A 16691-nucleotide genomic window follows, 5' to 3' on the forward strand; every position below is an offset into this window, starting at 1 on the left:
GCTTCCACCTGAGATTCCCACGCAGCCCTGCAGTCCCCTCCCAGGGCATGCTTGCTGCTGCTGATCTTCCTTGAACTCACACACATCCCCCAAAAAGGTGGCAGCGCTTCTCCCCCAAAATACAGCAATTTGGCAGCCAAATTCAAGGAACCAGCTCTGCCTGTTTCTCTGTCGCTGAGTTAGAGGGAGTCCAGCCCCATGGTGTTGGGGTGGATGATCAAGGCCTCGTTTGCCTGTTCCTGTGCTTCCCAGTGGGGTGCTTTTTGCTGAGACAGGGCTGTGCCAGCTGCCAGCCTTGGAATGCCATGCACAGCCTCGTTCCCAATGGGAATTGGCAATTTGGGCCAAGCTTTTGAGCAGTAGATTATGGATCTTGCTGGGGGCTGTGGAGAGAGGAGAGCGCAGCCCCAGGGGCAGCTGCTGAGGATGCAAAGAGCTGATGGTTCACCCTTCCACTGCCTGCCTCCCACTACTCCCCACTTTTTATTTTTTGCATCAAATTAAAAGTAGAGGTGGCCTTCAACCACCTCTCTCCTCACACATGGAGCTGTCAGGACATCACCAGCCTCCATCTGGAGCCTACACAAAGTCAGAGAAGTCCAGGGTCCATCCCTTGACGGGTACCTTGAGGTGCTGCCAGTCATGCCAACAGCTCTTGCATTCGTGTTCAGGTGGGTTCAGGATGCAGGACTGGTTCAGGGCACCGAAAAACACGGCAGGAAATGCTCTGTCTAGAGATGGGATGGAGTTGAGGAATGTTAGCCTGACACAGGGCCCACAGGATGATGGGGAGAACCCTAGCATGGCTTGGGTTAGAAGACACCTTTAAAGCTCATCTTGTTCTAACCTTCCACAGGCGGGAACACCTTCCAGTAGACCAAATTCCTCCAAGGCTCACCCAGCCTTGGCCTCAGACACTTCCAGGGATGGGGCAGCCACAGCTTCTCTGGACAACCAGGAAGCGACGAGATGGAAGGTGTACAGCAGAAGCCAAAATAATTTCACTAGCTGGGAATCCTCCTGGCAGCCCTGCCTGCTCAGGAGCACTGCCGGCCTTTGTGCCTGTGCCCTCCCCATCCCCAGGCTGATGTCTGCCTCTGGGGAGCCCAGATGATGCCTTCGACTTCTCATTTCCTCCTGGTTTGTTTAACTGCCTGATTTTTTTTTTTTTTTCCTTTAGGACTGGGAGAAAAAGAAGAGAGTTGGGCAAAGGAAGACAGATGTGTGGAAAATAGAAGTCTAGGTGACAGATTGAGGGCTGCTCTAACCACAATAGCCAGCCTGATTGATAGATTAGACAGGGAATATAAATAGCAAGTACAGTTTATCTATCCCCATTTTATTTTCCTCTTGTCTGTCTCTTTATCTCTCCCGGTGTTATTTTCCTCCCGCTTATCTCTTTATCTGCCCAGCCTGAGGATGGAGGAGAGGTGGGTGACAGGAGCAGGATGGATGCGTTCGGCTTTCCACCGCCTTTGCAGCATCCAAGCAGACAAGTTCTGCCAGCTGTGGAGGATTAGAGAGCGCCCTCAGATCTGCACACTGAATACACTTTTCCCACCCCTCTCCTTCCCCCTGCACCATCCCCTCTGCCCTCAGGCCCTGCCTTGGGGATATTGCGGTTGGAGGGTCGGCTCCTTCCTCTCTCGGGCTCATCCTTGGCCGAGGAATGAGGGCAGCCAGCGGAGCAGTGAGCTCTGCTTGTCTGGGCACCCGGCGTTCCCATCTGACAGCCGGGCAGCTCCGCTGCTTGATATTCCGGTCAGGCAGCGGGTACAGCAGCGGCAGCAGCACCAGGAAGGAGGGAGGGGAGCCACACAGCTCAGGAAAAGCCAGGGCTAGGGATGACAGTAACTGTTCTGTTCTTTTCTTTCCTTTTTTTTTTTTTTTTTTTTTTTTTTTTTTTTTTTTAATCTCAGTTGGTTTTGGTTGCTCTTTTGCTCAAAAAAGGCATTTTTTAAAAATATATTAAACAGATACATTTTACTAAGATGTCTCTTGGCTGGAGCCACTGACAAGAAACGACACTCCCCAAATGAATAGGCTTAAAAAAACCTGCCCCAAACAAACCAAATAAATAAATACATAAATAAAACATTTTCCTTTTCTTTCTTTTGCATTAAGGTGTTTTTTTTTGTTGTTGTTGTTTTGTTTTGTAGGGAATCGTGGCCCAGAGGTCTCTGCCGGTGTCTGCGATGGCAGCGTCCCCGGAGCAGGTGCCAGGTCCGTCCCAGGCAAGGGGTGAGACAGTGCCTCAGCCCTGCAGCAGACACGAGGTGCTCATGGAGAGGCCCCAGGAGACCTGCCAGGTCTCCAGGGCCCATGCTGCGAGGTACGGCCGCAGGATGGATCATGGGGGATGCAAAGGCAAAGGCGCCGCTAGAAACCTCTTAAAAAGACTACAAAAGTTGGGGTGGCAAGGAGGCTGCCACTGGGGGATCCTTACTGTGGGTTAGGCACCTGCTCTGGCGGGACCAGCGGCTGCCTCTGGCCGAGACACAGCCCCCTGGGCCACTGGCACACCTCCACAGCCACCCCCGTGGTGGCCACAGCGGCACCGTCCCCAGTCCGCACCTCATGAGCCATCCCTCCTCCTTAGTCCCACTGGCACCCTCCATCCGCTTGAGCCGTGTCTCTTTGGCCAGTTGCTGGGTGTACCATGGAAGCACGCAGTTGGCACTAAGGTAAGGCCTTGATTTAAATTTTTAGGGCGGTTATTCCTCCCTCCTCCCCAGGAAGTCCTTCCTCCCGGCCCCCTGGCACCGAGCTCTGAGCGCTCCCAGCCGTTAGCTGCACAGCTTGCCCGTCTCCTGCTCCAGCGTGTTGGGCAGCTTGGCGTTGAAGGCTCTCAAGGAGGACTGGATCCTCGCCACCTCGTTGTTGGCCAGCTTGAGCCGGTGCCGGAGCAAGCAAGTGAAGAGGTCGAGGCGGATTTTGCCAGGGGGTGAGAGCCTGTTCACCCGGTCCCTGATCTCCAGCAGCTGGAGCATGGCTGAGTCCTGGGAGCCCTGGGTGTAGGGGTAGTCCAGCTGGAGGATCAGGTCACGGATGGCGTCCGGCTCAAAGGGCAGGCTGTAGCCAAAGACTTGCAAGCTGTTGATTTTCATGTACCCCAGGTTCTTGGAGGGATCCGACATCTCCAGGGGTTCGTAGTAGATTGTCTCGTTGGAGCTGTCATCCAGAGACTTGATGCGGCTCCGCAGGTAGACGTGGACCGTTTCAAAGAAGGTCTTCCACTTGTTGCCCAAGGTGATGGTCCAGTTTTGGCACTGGGCAGAGGCATCCACGGTAGTCCTTTCCCAGTCCGGGAAGCTGCCCTCATTGACAGGCATGAACCAGCTCTCTGAGTGGCTTCCCCCAAAGGGGTTGACATAGATGGCCATGACGGGCTCCAGGGTGCTGTTCTTGGTGAGGCAGATCTGCAGAGAGAGGGCCAGCATGACGTGAACCAGCCCGGGCTTGTACTTGTTGCTCTTCAGGGTCAGGAGCATGCGCTTCCTCCAGGAGGGGTCGAACCAGCTCCCCAGGCGCATGTCGTTGCTGATGAAGATGGAGTGCACCTCGATGCGGCTGTCCCGTTTCTGCAGGAGGTACTTGAGCTCCAAGTCCTGCAGGTCGGTCTCCAGCCCCAGGTAGTGCTCCAGCGAGTCGGCCACCTCCGGGCGGCAGAAGCCCTGGGTGAGCACGTAGCCGTGGTTGCAGGTCCCGCAGCGGGTGCTGTTGTCCTGGTCACAGCTGGCACAGGCTGGCCCATCGCCCAAGGCACACGGAATGGACCCCTGGCAGGAGGGCTGCTCAGAGGGACAGCTACAGCTGTGGCTTTCTTCCAGGAAGGTCCCAGGCACGGCGGTCTCGCTGCAGTACAGGAGCGACTGTGCGCGGCTCCACCAGAAAGGGAGGGACCTGGTGCAGAGGAAACGCAGAGGAGAGGCTCAGATGGCACCTTTTGGGAAGCGACCGACTTTCCCTAAGGATGGAAGAGCTGCCCACCTTGCGTCTGTTTTCTGCTCTGCTGGTGGCACCCCCCCCATGAACCAAGCCCGTTTTTTCCACCTTCAGGTTTGTACCCGATCTCTCAGGACCACATTCCAAGCTGGTACAGCCACTCCCGCTGCCTGCTCACCCCCAGGGCGTCCCTCCTAGAGGGGAGCTTCTCCAGCTGCAGCCACAGGGAGGTAGCCCCTGGCTCTGAGCCGCCCTTGGGGCAGCGTCCCCAGCAAGGGATGCCACGGCACCCTACCTCTCCTTCGGCAGCTGGAAGCGAGGCTGGCGGTGGCAGCGTTTGCTGAGGTTGAAGAGCCGCCGGATGAGCCGGTAGGTTTTCCTGGAGAGCAGCTTCAGGCTGGTGCCCAGCTGTTGGTAGCGATGCTGGACATCCAGATCCATGGTCCAGAAGTGGGAGATGGCTGTCCTGTTCAGGAAACGGTCCGTGGGCAGTCTTTTCACCAGCGCCTGAAACTCCTCTGTGGGGAGAAGGAGGCGGCGTCAGCGGACCCCAGAGAGCGGGCGGAGAAGGTGGAGCTGAAAGCAACCTCCCTCCACCCGAGCTCTGAGGCCTGCATGGTGAGAAGACCACCCTGGAGACCCAGCACGCAGCCTGGGCTGCTGGCAAGGGCAAGGAGATGCCTGGTGGGGTCTCCGCAGCCTCACCTGACTCCTCGAACTGGCCGTGGTGGCTCTCCCAGGCTCGCCCCAGCTGGGCCAGGCTGCTCTCCAGCGCCTGGATGTCGGCCTCGGGGCAGTTGCAGCGGGGGAAGGCGGGCTGGCACTGGCAGCGGCAGTCGCTCCGGCGGCACAGCAGCTCCCCGGCGGAGCCGCAGGCAATGTAGCTGAGAGCGGCCGCCACGAACCTCTCCCGCAGGTAGGAGGGGAGCACCGTCTGCAGCCCTGCGAGAGGGAGCAGCCCCGAGAGCCTCAGGGCATGCACGGAGCCCCTCAAACATCACCCGGGCGAGCAGGGCACGAGCCTCCCCCCCACCACCCCGGGCTCCCACCCTCGCACGATTATCATATCAATTTGCTGTGGAGCCGCTTGTCTGGGCTCTGCATCGATCTCGGCTCCTCTTGGCAGACAAGCGACAACCTCATCCTGCCCAGCTTTCATTATTTTCATCCCGTCTCCTCCCCGGCCCTGAAATTAGAAGCGGCATCTCATGCCAGCATCCTCCCCTGCAACCCCCCCGTGCACCCACAGGCATCCCATGGTAGCACTTGTCCGCCCCCACGTCCCCACCAGCCCAGCCCTACCTTGGAGCTGCACTTTGTTCTCAGGGCTCTGCACCAGGACAGAGCTCACCGAGTCCAGGTTGTCATAGTTGCTGCAGCCGAGTGGCCCTGTCCGTGTTTCTGTCACCTACGGCGGGGACACGCGGGCGGTCAGGGATACGGGAGGGGACACAAGGTGCGCGACCCCGCTGAGAGCGCAGCAGACAACCCCTGACCCCGCTGGCCAAGCCCCACTCCTCACAGGAGGACGACGGTCGGAGACAACTAATTATCCGCTAATTAGCTTGTTGACAGGCGGCAGCCCTGCCTGCAGCCCGCTGAAAAATGTGCCTTTATTAGCGTGCCCAGTTTCCCATCAATAATGGGAACGTGTTAACTTTCCCTGCTCCCTCCTCTCCGGGAGCTGCTGTTTCAGCTCTGGCCAGCTGCGAGGGGCCGCTGCCGGGCCCCGGGGCCGCCGTGTCCCGGCGCTGGCCCCTCCCGAGCCCCCGGCATACCTTGATGGCGGCCGTGGCGATCTGGATGTGGTGCAGCCGGCGCAGGGTGCTCTCCCGGTCGATGAAGTAGGAGGCTGCCAGCTGGTGCAGGGTCTCCAGCGAGACCCCCGAGCTGTTCCCAGCCCCCGCCGCAGGCTCTGCCCTCCGGCTCAGCTTGCGCTTGTCCACAAAAATGGTCAGGGACTCCTCTCCTGGGGGGACACGCAATACTTTGGGAAGGCTGCCGGGCTCCCCCCATTCCCTTTCGTGGCGCTGTTTCTCCTGCAGTGCTTCCTTCCCCGCTCTCCCTCCTCTGCACAGCCCCGTGCAAGGCGGTGGGCAGCACGGAGCACCCGCAGCACTCACCTCCCAGCGTGGCGGCCAGCAGGAAGTGTGTCCCATACTTTTTGATGAGGCTGTCGGTGATCTGCTGGGGACTGGGCCGACGCCCCAGCAGTCGGATGTTGCGGATGAATTCGGGGGCCAGGGGAAGTGGAAGGCTGAAAAAATCTTTCCTCTCCAAGGCCAAATTATTCACCTTCCAACGAGCAAACTCTCTGTGGGAGGAGAGCAGCAGCGGGGAGAAAGTGTGAAGTGAGCCTGGCCATGGCACGTGCGTGCTCTCCTTCCTTCTGTCCCCAACTTCCAGCTCAGGACAGGTGGAAAAACTCTGGTTAGAATCATCCCAACCTCCCCACTGGAAGTGAAGGACCTGCTGCACGCACTTGCCAGCTATGGATCCAGCCAGGACAAAAGCAACATCCCTCCCTAAGCCGTTGATGGTGATAAAGAGCTACAAGCAGCGGACATGCCTGGTATTGATTAATCCAGCACCTCAGGAAGGCATTAATCACAGCCCAGGGCAGGGCTAGACCCTTTTCCAGCCCACTGGGCTGGTTGGATCTCATCCCTCCTCCAGCCCTTTGCCTACAGATCCACGTGAAAATCCAGCGTCTGGGGGCATCAAAGATTTAAATATCAGCAGGCTTTTGCGGGAAGCTGGAGGTGTTGGGACTGGTGGGGCTGGTGCTGGGTCCCCTCAGAGCCCCAGAGGCTGTGAATGTGCCCCTCCAGCTTTGCCCAGCCCTGGGGAGCAGCCGCCACCGCCTGTCACCAGCCCGTCACTGCCTCCAAAACACCATGGCCTCATAAACAACCGGCAGCAAATTCCAGCCTAATCTTTGGCATTTTGCTCTAATTAAAACCAGGCGGTGCCTTTCAGACAGTTTTACCATGGCTGGATGGGAAATGAGGCAGAGGGAGGGGTGGATGGGTGCAAAGCAGCAGCTGCTGGGCTTGGCAGATGACAGGTTGCCTCCCACCGTGACTCTTGGGCTCAGAAGACGGGACGCAGGGGCTGGTAGCAGAGCTGAGGACGAGGCAGGGAGGATGCTGCCTCTCCCCTTGCACACACACTCCCTCGGGGCTGGGGTCCCAATTTCCCCCCTCCATCCCAGTGGCAAAGCAAGCCCTGAAGGCTGATAGCAGGCTCTGTGCCTCCGGGGAGGTGTGCGCCAGCTGCTGTCCCTCTGGCTGCTCCTTCCTGTCCCACCACCGTCACCAGCAGCGTCCCTGGAGGACGCTGGTTCCTCGGCATGGCAGCCTTAGCACGCAGGAAAGGAGAGGAGCTCCCTGGAGGTGCCGGGCTGCGTAACAAGGCTGCAATCCCGGCACCCACGTCAGCATTCCCGAGAGGCCGCGGTCAGGCTTTGCTCTGCTGCTGGAAGCCCCCAGGGCTCAGCACTGGTGGGCAGCAGGAGGGAAAAGGGCTCATTAGCCCACATTCCCCCACCCGCTGTCTGTCCCAAAGGACAGCCTCCTCCCGCACATGGGGGTCTGCTCACGCGGATTGGAGGGGGTCTGCCTCCCCTTTGCCGTGCCCCCGCAGCCCAGCCCCCCAGCCCACAGCCCCTCTGGGGCTGCCACAGCCTCTCACCTGTAGATCCTGTACCTGGTGGTGAAACCCTGTCGGTAGCGCTCCGTGAAGTCCACGTACTCCTGCGCTCGGTAGAAGGGTCCCCGGTCGGTGAGGAGCCAGTCGAGGGGCGCCCGGGCGGAGGAAGAGGAGGATGAGGAGGAAGAGGAGGGGGTCGCGGGGGCTGCATGGCCCTGGGGCGCGGTGCTGCCCGCCCCGCCGGCCACTCCCCAGCGGCAGCAGGCGCTCAGGGCCAGCAGGGCCAGCGGGAGCATCGGCGGGGGCCCGTCAGCACGTGAGAGGTCCTGCCGCCCCATCCTGCTGCCGCCCGGCCGGCTTCTTCATTCTCTCACCCCGCGGCGATCCTCCGGGACTGCCCCGTCCTGCAACGCCAAGCGGGGGAGGCTGTGAGGACAGCGGCACCGGGATGGGCCAGGAGCAGCCGCAAGCTTTGGAACGCTTGCTGGGATGCTGACAGCGGGAAAGCCGCGCTCCGGAGAGAGCCACGCGCCAAACAGGCACTGGTGATGCCACAGGAAAGAAGAGTTTACGGGCTTGGGGGCTGCTGAGGTGAAATGAAATCCTGGCTGATGGCTGTTTGAGGAATTTCTGGCTTTTTCTTTAGGTTTTTCCCTGCTGTACATCAGGCCGGCAAGCCGAGCTGGCTGCTGTGGGGTCGCCGTGTGGTGGGGATGGTGGGCTGCCTCTGCACCCTGCGCTGTGGGGACGCGTGCCACGAGCACGGGCAACCCATTTCAGGTGGGGCTAAAAACACTAAGAACGGGGAACTGGGAAAATGAGCTTCTCCAGGTATGGACTGGAGCACGTGTGGTTGATGTTAGACTTTTCTTTGTGTCCTGCTAGTGGATGGATGGATGGATGGAGGGATGGAGGGATGTCCACTCCAAGGCTGGCTAGGCTGATGGAAGAAGTATTTTGAGTGCAAAGTGAAGATGGAGCTTTTCTGGCAGCAGCAACCACAAGGCCAGAGCCTGAATTGGCCCGTGAAAGTGGGAGATGGGGAGCTGCAAGGTCTGGCCAAGGCCAGATGTGCTGTGAGTCAACAACAGCTGTTTGCCTCAAAACGGGGACCCAATTGCTGCAGTACTGCCAGGGAAGATGGTTTTTATTCCAGGAAGGCAGCTGGAGCCCAAATGCCCATCCCTGCTGAGTGCACACCAACCCTGCGTTCTCCCAAACAGGGCTTTGCAGGATGAATCATCATGCTTTAACATGTAATAATATGTTTTTTTCAATTTTTTTTCTCCCTCTCTTCTATTTTTGAATCCTTAAGGGTGCCCTTTGATTACACTTTCTCAGCTTCTTGCTCAGCCCTCAAGGCCAGGGCCCTGTGAATTTTAAACAAAAGCTGAGATTTTCGCATCACCAGGCTGGGGTGCCAGGCCAGTGGGGTGGGCAGGAGCAGCAGGCAGGGCTCATTCTGTTCCCCCACACTCATTTGTCACGTGTCACCCTGGTTTCTCCCAGCCTGGCCAGCAGCCACACGACAGCCCAGTCACTGCCTCCTGCCCCTGGCACGTGGAGTCCCCCAGGGCCACGATGTGACCAGACCCTGGCCCCAGCCTGTCCCGTGCTGGAGTGGGGGGCAGGCAATGCCAGGCTGGTTTCCTCACTCAGGTGTTGGAGGGGGCATCTGTCACCCCCAAATCGCGGCAGGACCCGGTGGCAGAGGCTCGCGGAGCTGCTTGTGCGCTGCCACGTGTGGGTGATGGCTGAGCAGCCGAGGCACTGTGGCTGCCCCCTACTCCTCCCTGCCTGCCTCCCTGCAACCAAAGCCGGGCCGAGGGGAAGCAGGCAGATGGGATGCTGAGTCTGCCTGAAGCAGACCTGCACCTTGCTCCCCTCCCACGAAATATCTGCTGGTACAATCAAAAATTGATGTGGCCTGGGGACAAAAGTGGTCCTCAAAGCTCAAGATTAAACCCCCCAGCTCCATGCTGCCTGCAGCCATGGGCCCTGCTGCTGTGCTGAGCCAGGACCAGCTGCCGTGTCCAGGAGAGAATGGCTGGGGCCAGGGTCTGGCAGTAAACCTCATGGATGCTTTAGATACTGACCATAGGCTAAGCCCTCAGTGATTTATCCCTTTCCTACATAGCAAGGAGGAAAGTAGCACTCTGGTTCTCAGCTGAGAAGCCAAGGGAGGGTAAAGCATCCTTAAACAGCATCTTTTTGAACCCTGCCCATGGAAACGCGCTGCTTGTAGCATTAAATATGGCTGTGACAGCAAAACACCTTGTTTAAATATCTGGTGTGCTGGGACTCTGCCTGTTGCCTCACAAGCAGGCTTGGCACACCCTATCTCCTCATCCCCTGACATCATCCATGGGTTTTAAGTGGCTCCTGACCCCCCTCCAGCTGAGGTGGGACCGGGCAGGGGCTGCTCCCTGGCTGTGTCCCTCTCCCCACTCCTTCCACACAGGTCTGTAACAGCCTGGGTCTTACAGGGGATGTTAAAGGGCATTTTAAGTGGTTAAAGGTGATGCTTTTCCACAAGTGCCACGGGACATTGGCCTCATCCATCACTGCTTCACACCACCACAGACTGGTGGGGACGGCTGTGCACCACTCACTTCACCACCCTCCCTGAGGCTTTCCTGGTGTAAATCAGGACACGGGAGTATCCTTCCTTCAATTCAAAGCGCAGAGGGGTGGAACACGCCAGGCAGAGCGCTGTCTTTTCCATCAAGCCATGTTTCCATCAAGATGTTAAATGCTTCCCACCAGCACTAACCAGCCCCTTGCCATCGCTACTCTGGGGGCATCTCCTCGTGCCTTCACCAGGAGCGGCTTCCCATGCTGCCCTTCCCCTCCAAATCCCCTCTCCCACCACAGCTATGGATACACCCATTTGGGGCCGCCTTTTCCCTTAGGCTGTGGTCCCTAGACCAGCTAGAAGCCATCCCAGCCTGCTCTGATGCCTTCCCTGGGGAGCTCATTCTGAGATTCAAGGCTGAGCATGGGATGTTTCCCTGTGGCTACTTCATGCTTTACTACAGAGCAATAAAAATAGGATTTGGTATTTCCAGCACCTGACGGGGGCAAACTGGTGCAAAACCAAGGAAGACTCCCTCCTGGTATGAAGCAAAGTTTCCAGCCTTGCTAAGTGAGCTTTTATTCACACGTCCCTCTTATTTACACCGTGTGTGCCGGCACCTCCGAGGGAGGCTCCTGCTTGGGGACGGGCGCTGACGCACGCCAGCATCCTTGCCAACAGGAACTGGAAGTCCCAAGCCAGGCAGGAACGGGCAAGGAGGGGAGCCTAAGGAGGGGAGCCTGTGTGGGGGCTGTGCTGAGCTATGCAGCAGCTTATCCCCCACGGAGCAGCCTTCCTGCACCACTGTCAGCTGGGATAATTTATTTTCTCCTATCGATCAGGAGTTATAGAAAATAAATACGTGCAGATATTGCCACAGCTCTGTCTAGTCCTCAGTCCCTACAGCTCGGGGGAACTGGCTCTGATTTGAGGGGAAGGGATGCTGCACTGCTGCTCCGCGAGGTTGGGGAAATGCTTTTTGGGGTGCACCTCCACATGCTCACACCGGGATCCTCCTGGCATGCTGGGGAGAGTAAAACTCTTTAGAAACAAGTAACCCCCTTGACCTTACTACTAGAGCTGGAAATAACTTTCTAATCACTTTTCCTTGATCCAAAAAAATGAAGATTTGATGAGAAGCATCTGACAAGTCTTTTTTTCTTCTTCCTTTTGATTTAAGGTTTTGCATCGCAAAAGTTGGAAAACTTCCAGCTCATTAATTTTTTTTTTCTGCTCTTCCCCCTTCTATAAAAACCCCAAAGCAATGGAAGAAGAGTGCCAAAGCAAATATTCTTGGCAAATTTTCCTAGGACCACAACCTCTTTCAGGGCGAAGTCCTCTTTAGCTTCTTGCAGCCCGCTGTGAGCCCACTGCCTGCAGCAGAACACCCTGGTGTTCCTCCAGTGAGGGCTGATGCACAGCCCGCACGGTCACCTGTCATGAGCTACATCTCAAAAAGAGCTTGTGGCAATTTCTAGAGGCACCCCCTACCCTGGGGATGGCAGTGGGGTCACCTCTGCGGGGGTGCCCTCATCCAAAATGGCTTGAGAGCCCAGAGGAGGGATGTGAGATGGGGATGGGGGTGCTCAGGTGAGCTGCAGAAGCCTCTCTCTACTGCTCTTGGAGCTGACAGCACCAGCAGCAACACCCTCAGTATAACATCGGAGTTGTGCCGAGGTCCCGCTTGCTTCCATGCCGACGGCATCTCCAGAGCCACGCGCTCCACCACTAATCAGGCTGAGTTCGATAATTAAGACGTTAGCTAATTGTTAGGGACATTAACATTGATTTGTGCCCTTTAATGCTGCAGGAGCAGATCTCGAGATGCAGAAACAGGGAAGCATGCCCTGGGGAGAGGGCAGCGGTGTGTGCCAGGTACCGTTGGGAAGCACAGGAGGATTCCAGATGGACTCTGGAGCCACCTCTGTACCTGCTGAGCTGAGGCCCAGAGCCAAAGCAGACCCCACTGTCCGTGGCAGAGCTGTGGGATGTGCCCAGTCACAGGGCCACAGTGGGAGCAAAGGTGCAGGAGTGATGGGGAGGGGTGTCGAGCTCCCTGGGGACGCCTTTTAGTGGGAACGAACATCAAACCTAGCGACTCATTCACCTTCTCATTAAACATGGAAAAGCTTTATCAAATTAAGGCCACTTAAAAGAGCCTGGGCAAAGGCTAAGTGCAGCTTAGCGTCTGAAGTGGATTGACTCAGCTGAGCCATGTCTACCTATGAATTCACACAGGCGCCCAGGCCACCTCTTGCTGTGCCACTTGCACACCTCGGGACAGACAATCCCAAAGGGCTCAGTTTTTGCAGGATGCTCCCATTGCTTCGGAGCCACCAGCCTCGCCTGGGGCTTTGTGGGAACCCACCTCCCCTAGGGCCAGCCCTGCATCTCCCTGCCTGCGCTGTCTCCTCCGCCCCTGTCCCGGCCGGATCGCGGCTCGCAAGGAGCTGCATCGCCGGGCTCGTATCCGCACGCTCCCAAGGAAGCGCTGGGGCCTCATCGATCTGCCGGGGTAATTAAGAGAGCGAAGCAGGCACCGGCGGAGCGACAGCAGCGCGGTAATCGCTGGCAAAGTGGGCACGGCGGGGTGCTGGCAGCCACCTGGCAGCCGGCCTCGGAGACACGGCTCCAGGCGGAGAGCGTGGGGACAGCCACCTCGGAGCCACGGTGCTGAAAGATCACAACCGTGGCTGTGAACTGATTCCCACTGGACTGCTGCAAGCCACCGTCTGTAGCCTGCTCAGTCGCCACAGCCGAGGGACTCTGAGCCACTGCTCTCCTCTCAGCTCGTGAGAACAGCTAGAAAACCTGTAGGACTCAATGACTTGGGTTCCTTTTATTAGCTTTTCTTCACATCCTCAAGAGCGAGGCACTTGAAGATGAGAGTAAAGGAAAACAGCAGAAAATCCCAGGACTCAGGGAGCCAAGGATTTGCATAAGACATCAAATGAGTTGAAGCCTGGGCCGCTGTCAGGGGAGATGGCAGCTGAGAGCAGCGAGTCACACTGGTGCCATGTGTTCTGCCCTCTGGCTTTGCATGCCTGAGACTTTCACACCTACAGGCAAAAAGCCTCTTAAATAAAGCAATGTGCAAAATACAGTTTCACCCCCGCCCCTGCACTGTGACGGCAACAGCAGCTCCGGCTTCCCACCTTGCGCTGAGCCCTCAGACCAAAGAATCCCTGCAGATGGATCTTTGGGACCGGGGAAGAGCATCCCTGCACACAAGGGGATGGGGGAAAAAGAGCAGCCCTGCACACAAGGAGCCAGGGAAAGAGAGCAGCCCTGCAGCCTCCTCCCCAGGGAGAATGGCTCCTTCCCCCTAACAGATCCTGCACGCCCAGTACCGTCCTCACACAGGAGCTGGGGGTAGTGCAAGGTGAGGAGCACTGCTTCCCTTCCCTGCCTCACCTTCACACGAGTGACAAGCGTCACGGATGGGCAGGGATGCACAAGTGCAGCTCCACGTTAGCAGCATGGGATAAATAAGGTGGTGGGTGGCTGGTGTTGGGCAGAGAGAGGGAGCCCTCCTCTGGGGGTGTCAGTGTGGCCACTCCCCTTTCCAGCACCCTGCTGCTCCCCAGGTCTCCAAACTGTCACCGAACGGCCACCAAAACCAGCTCCGCTTTGGAAAAAAGTGCAGGGGCCTCCTTGCAACATCTTCGGGGCTGGCAGGGACCCTCCTGGCTGCTGTCAGAGAGGGGACACTGACATCTGCCGGCAGGTCCCACCCGGCCCCGCAGCGCCCAGGCTCCAAGTGCCCGGCCCCGGGACCACAGCGGGGACACTGGGACCGGCCACTGCCGCTCCGGGACAGCGACCCGCGGGTCCCCCGGGCAGGGACAGCGCCCGGTGAGCATCGCTGCGCCGAGAGATGATGCTCTCCGGCGCCTTAAAGACACGGAGTTTTGTTTCTTATCGGAAGGATGAGTGCTTCGGGAAGGGAACGGAGCCTGGCAGCGGGGATCCCCCGGCCCCCGGAGCTGCCGCTGCTGTGCGGGGTAGGCGCCCGAGGCGAGCAAACATCTCCCGACTGGTCACACAGACACGGCTCGACCCGATGCTCCGGGTGGTGGAGCGGGGCCCTGCGGTGCGGGGAAGGGGCGATTTCCCCACTGGCCATTGACTGATGGGTGCCCACGGGAGAAATGTGCGCTTTAACATTTGCGGGGGCACCTCCCGCGGTCCCTGCGGGCGCGGGATGTCTCACACCGGCACGTCACACCGAGCAGCGCGGTCAGCACACAGCAGCAGGTCCCGACATCCCGGGCATCCCGTTTGTCCCGGTAGCCCGCCGGGACCCCGTATCCCCGGTCCCACCGGGCCGGCCGCAGCCGCCCCTCACCAGTCGGGCCGGGGTGGCTCCCGCCCGGGAAGGACTCGGTGCCTCCCCTACACCCGGGGAAGGATGCGAAGCGAGTCCGGAGCGGGGACACAACTTGACCAAGGTCACCGAGCGAGCCGGCCGTGGTACCCGGGATCTCCGCCCTTGCGGGGCCGCCGCTCTCCCCGCACCGCTCCTTCCCCCGCCCCGCCTCCGGCGGGATCCCCACGTGGGCTCAAACCCCGTCCCCAAATTCCTCCCCGCGACCCCGCACACTCACCCCGGGCTCCGAATCGGCGCCGCCGGGGCACCGGCCGCCTCTTCTCGGCGTCCCGCTCCGATCCGCTCCGGCTCAGCGGCCCCGGGCGCTGCCCCGCCGCCGCCTCCGGGCCGCGCCATGTGCGGGCGGGCGGCCGGGCCCCGGCGGCGCCGCCACCATCCCGCGCTCCCCTCAGCCGCGGCCGCGCCGCCGCCACCGGCTCCGCCGCGCTCCGCGGGGCCGCCGCGCCGCGCCATAATATATGCAACGGCCGCAGCCAATCAGAGGCGTCGCCGGCAGCCCCGCGCGTTCCCATTGGCCAAGAGGGGCGGAGAGGGGCGGGGCGAGGGGGTCCCGGTCCCTCCTCCCGCCCCGGGGTGAGCGGGGCCTGGGATGTCCGGGATCGGGAATGGCGCCTTGGAAGGGACCCCGGGGATCATCCCCAGCCCCGGCATGTCCGGGATCGGGAATGGCGCCTTGGAAGAGACCCCGGGGATCATCCCCAGCCCCGGCATGTCCGGGATCGGGAATGGCGCCTTGGAAGGGACCCCGGGGATCATCCCCATCCCCAGCCCGGGGTGAGCGGGGCCCGGGATGTCCGGGATCGGGAATGGCGCTTTGGAAGGGACCCCGGGGATCATCCCCATCCCCAGCCCGGGGTGAGCGGGGCCCGGGATGTCCGGGATCGGGAATGGCGCCTTGGAAGGGACCCCAGGGATCATCCCCAGCCCCGGCATGTCCGGGATCGGGAATGGCGCCTTGGAAGGGACCCCGGGGATCATCCCAGCCCCGGGATGTCCGGGATCGGGAATGGCGCCTTGGAAGGGACCCCGGGGATCATCCCCAACCCCGGCATGTCCGGGATCGGGAATGGCGCCTTGGAAGGGACCCCGGGGATCATCCCCAGCCCCGGGATGTTTGGGATCCGGAATGGGGTGTTTGAAGGGACCCCAGGGATCATTCAATGGGCAGGGACCCCTTTTGCTAGACCAGGCTGCTCCAAGCTCCACCCGCCTGGAACACTTGCATGGATCCGGATCCACATCCACGGGTCTCTGGTCCAACCTCGTGTTCCGGTCATTCCCGGTGAGCAGCAGGACGCCGTCAGTGGCACCAGATTTAGTGTTCTCGGATGTTTTTTTACACGTGTTCTATTTATCCATCTGTGTTCTTCACACCTCCCACCAAACCCCGTCCTTGCTCCCCCTCGTGTGTCGTTAGGCATTCCAGGGGCACTGCTCCTGGGGTGCACCCCCTTTCCAAACCGGAGGGCGGAAAGAACCTTGTAGGAGACACCCTCTAAATAATGCAATTGGTCCTTCTTTTTTCTTTTTCAGAATGGAAAAAAGCTCCTTTTAATAGTTTGTGGTGAAAGAAGAGCCGTGAAAGGGCCTTTTGGAGGTCATCCAGCGGGATTTCCCTATGCACCCCAAAAGGAACAGAAAAGGAGGGCCACATCCTACAAAACACCGCTGCTCATTTTTCCTGATTTTTTCCTGATTTTCTTTCCTCACATCCCCTTTTTTTTTCTTTTTTTTCCTGATTTCTCCTGATCTTGAGCCAGCTGGTGCTGGAGGGAGACAGCACTGCTGAAACACACCCCGCTACATCCCCACTGGTTTAGTTCAGTGCTTCACTCTGGTTATCGAATACGGGTGATTCCTGGTGAGCATTAATCTTCCTGCCCAAAATGTCATGGAAGTTAAAAGTACAGGGGGTTAAAAACACAGATCAGTCTGGGGAAAAGCACCCACTGCTCGCGGTGTGTGGGGCACAGTGCCGTTCCCCCTCGATGCCGACCCTGGGGAATGTTAAGCTGCACAGCTGGCACACATGAGGGAGGAGGAATTTAGGGAAACCCTCACAAGAGGAGGTGGAGAGCTCTGCAAAAGAAAAATAAAATAAAATAAAATAAAATAAAAAATTTAAAAAAA

The 16691-nt window shown here is 59.0% G+C and overlaps 1 protein-coding gene across 1 annotated transcript; it reads right to left on the reverse strand.

Moving 5' to 3' along the window:
• Nucleotides 1-1964: 1964 nt before the first annotated feature.
• BRINP2 (BMP/retinoic acid inducible neural specific 2) lies at nucleotides 1965-14844 on the reverse strand. Its single transcript, XM_040072851.1, has 8 exons — nucleotides 14779-14844; nucleotides 7639-8000; nucleotides 6069-6259; nucleotides 5724-5914; nucleotides 5248-5353; nucleotides 4651-4887; nucleotides 4241-4463; nucleotides 1965-3903 (listed from the first exon to the last, which is right to left on the reverse strand). The coding sequence occupies exons 2-8, from the start codon at nucleotides 7932-7934 to the stop codon at nucleotides 2787-2789; spliced, it is 2361 nt and encodes a 786-aa protein (XP_039928785.1). The 5' UTR covers nucleotides 7935-8000; nucleotides 14779-14844; the 3' UTR covers nucleotides 1965-2786.
• Nucleotides 14845-16691: the final 1847 nt, after the last annotated feature.

This window comes from Hirundo rustica, chromosome 9, assembly GCF_015227805.2.
Source record: "Hirundo rustica isolate bHirRus1 chromosome 9, bHirRus1.pri.v3, whole genome shotgun sequence".
NCBI classification, from domain to species: Eukaryota; Metazoa; Chordata; class Aves; order Passeriformes; family Hirundinidae; genus Hirundo; species Hirundo rustica.

Excerpts from the sequence above, each read along its gene's own strand:
- BRINP2 (XM_040072851.1), bottom strand. The coding sequence starts at position 7,934 with ATGGGGCGGCAGGACCTCTCACGTGCTGACGGGCCCCCGCCGATGCTC. Across the intron at positions 6,260-7,638 it reads ACCAGGTACAGGATCTACAG|AGAGTTTGCTCGTTGGAAGG; the intron begins GTGAGAGGCTGT and ends CTCCTCCCACAG. Across the intron at positions 5,915-6,068 it reads GCTGGCCGCCACGCTGGGAG|GAGAGGAGTCCCTGACCATT; the intron begins GTGAGTGCTGCG and ends GTGTCCCCCCAG.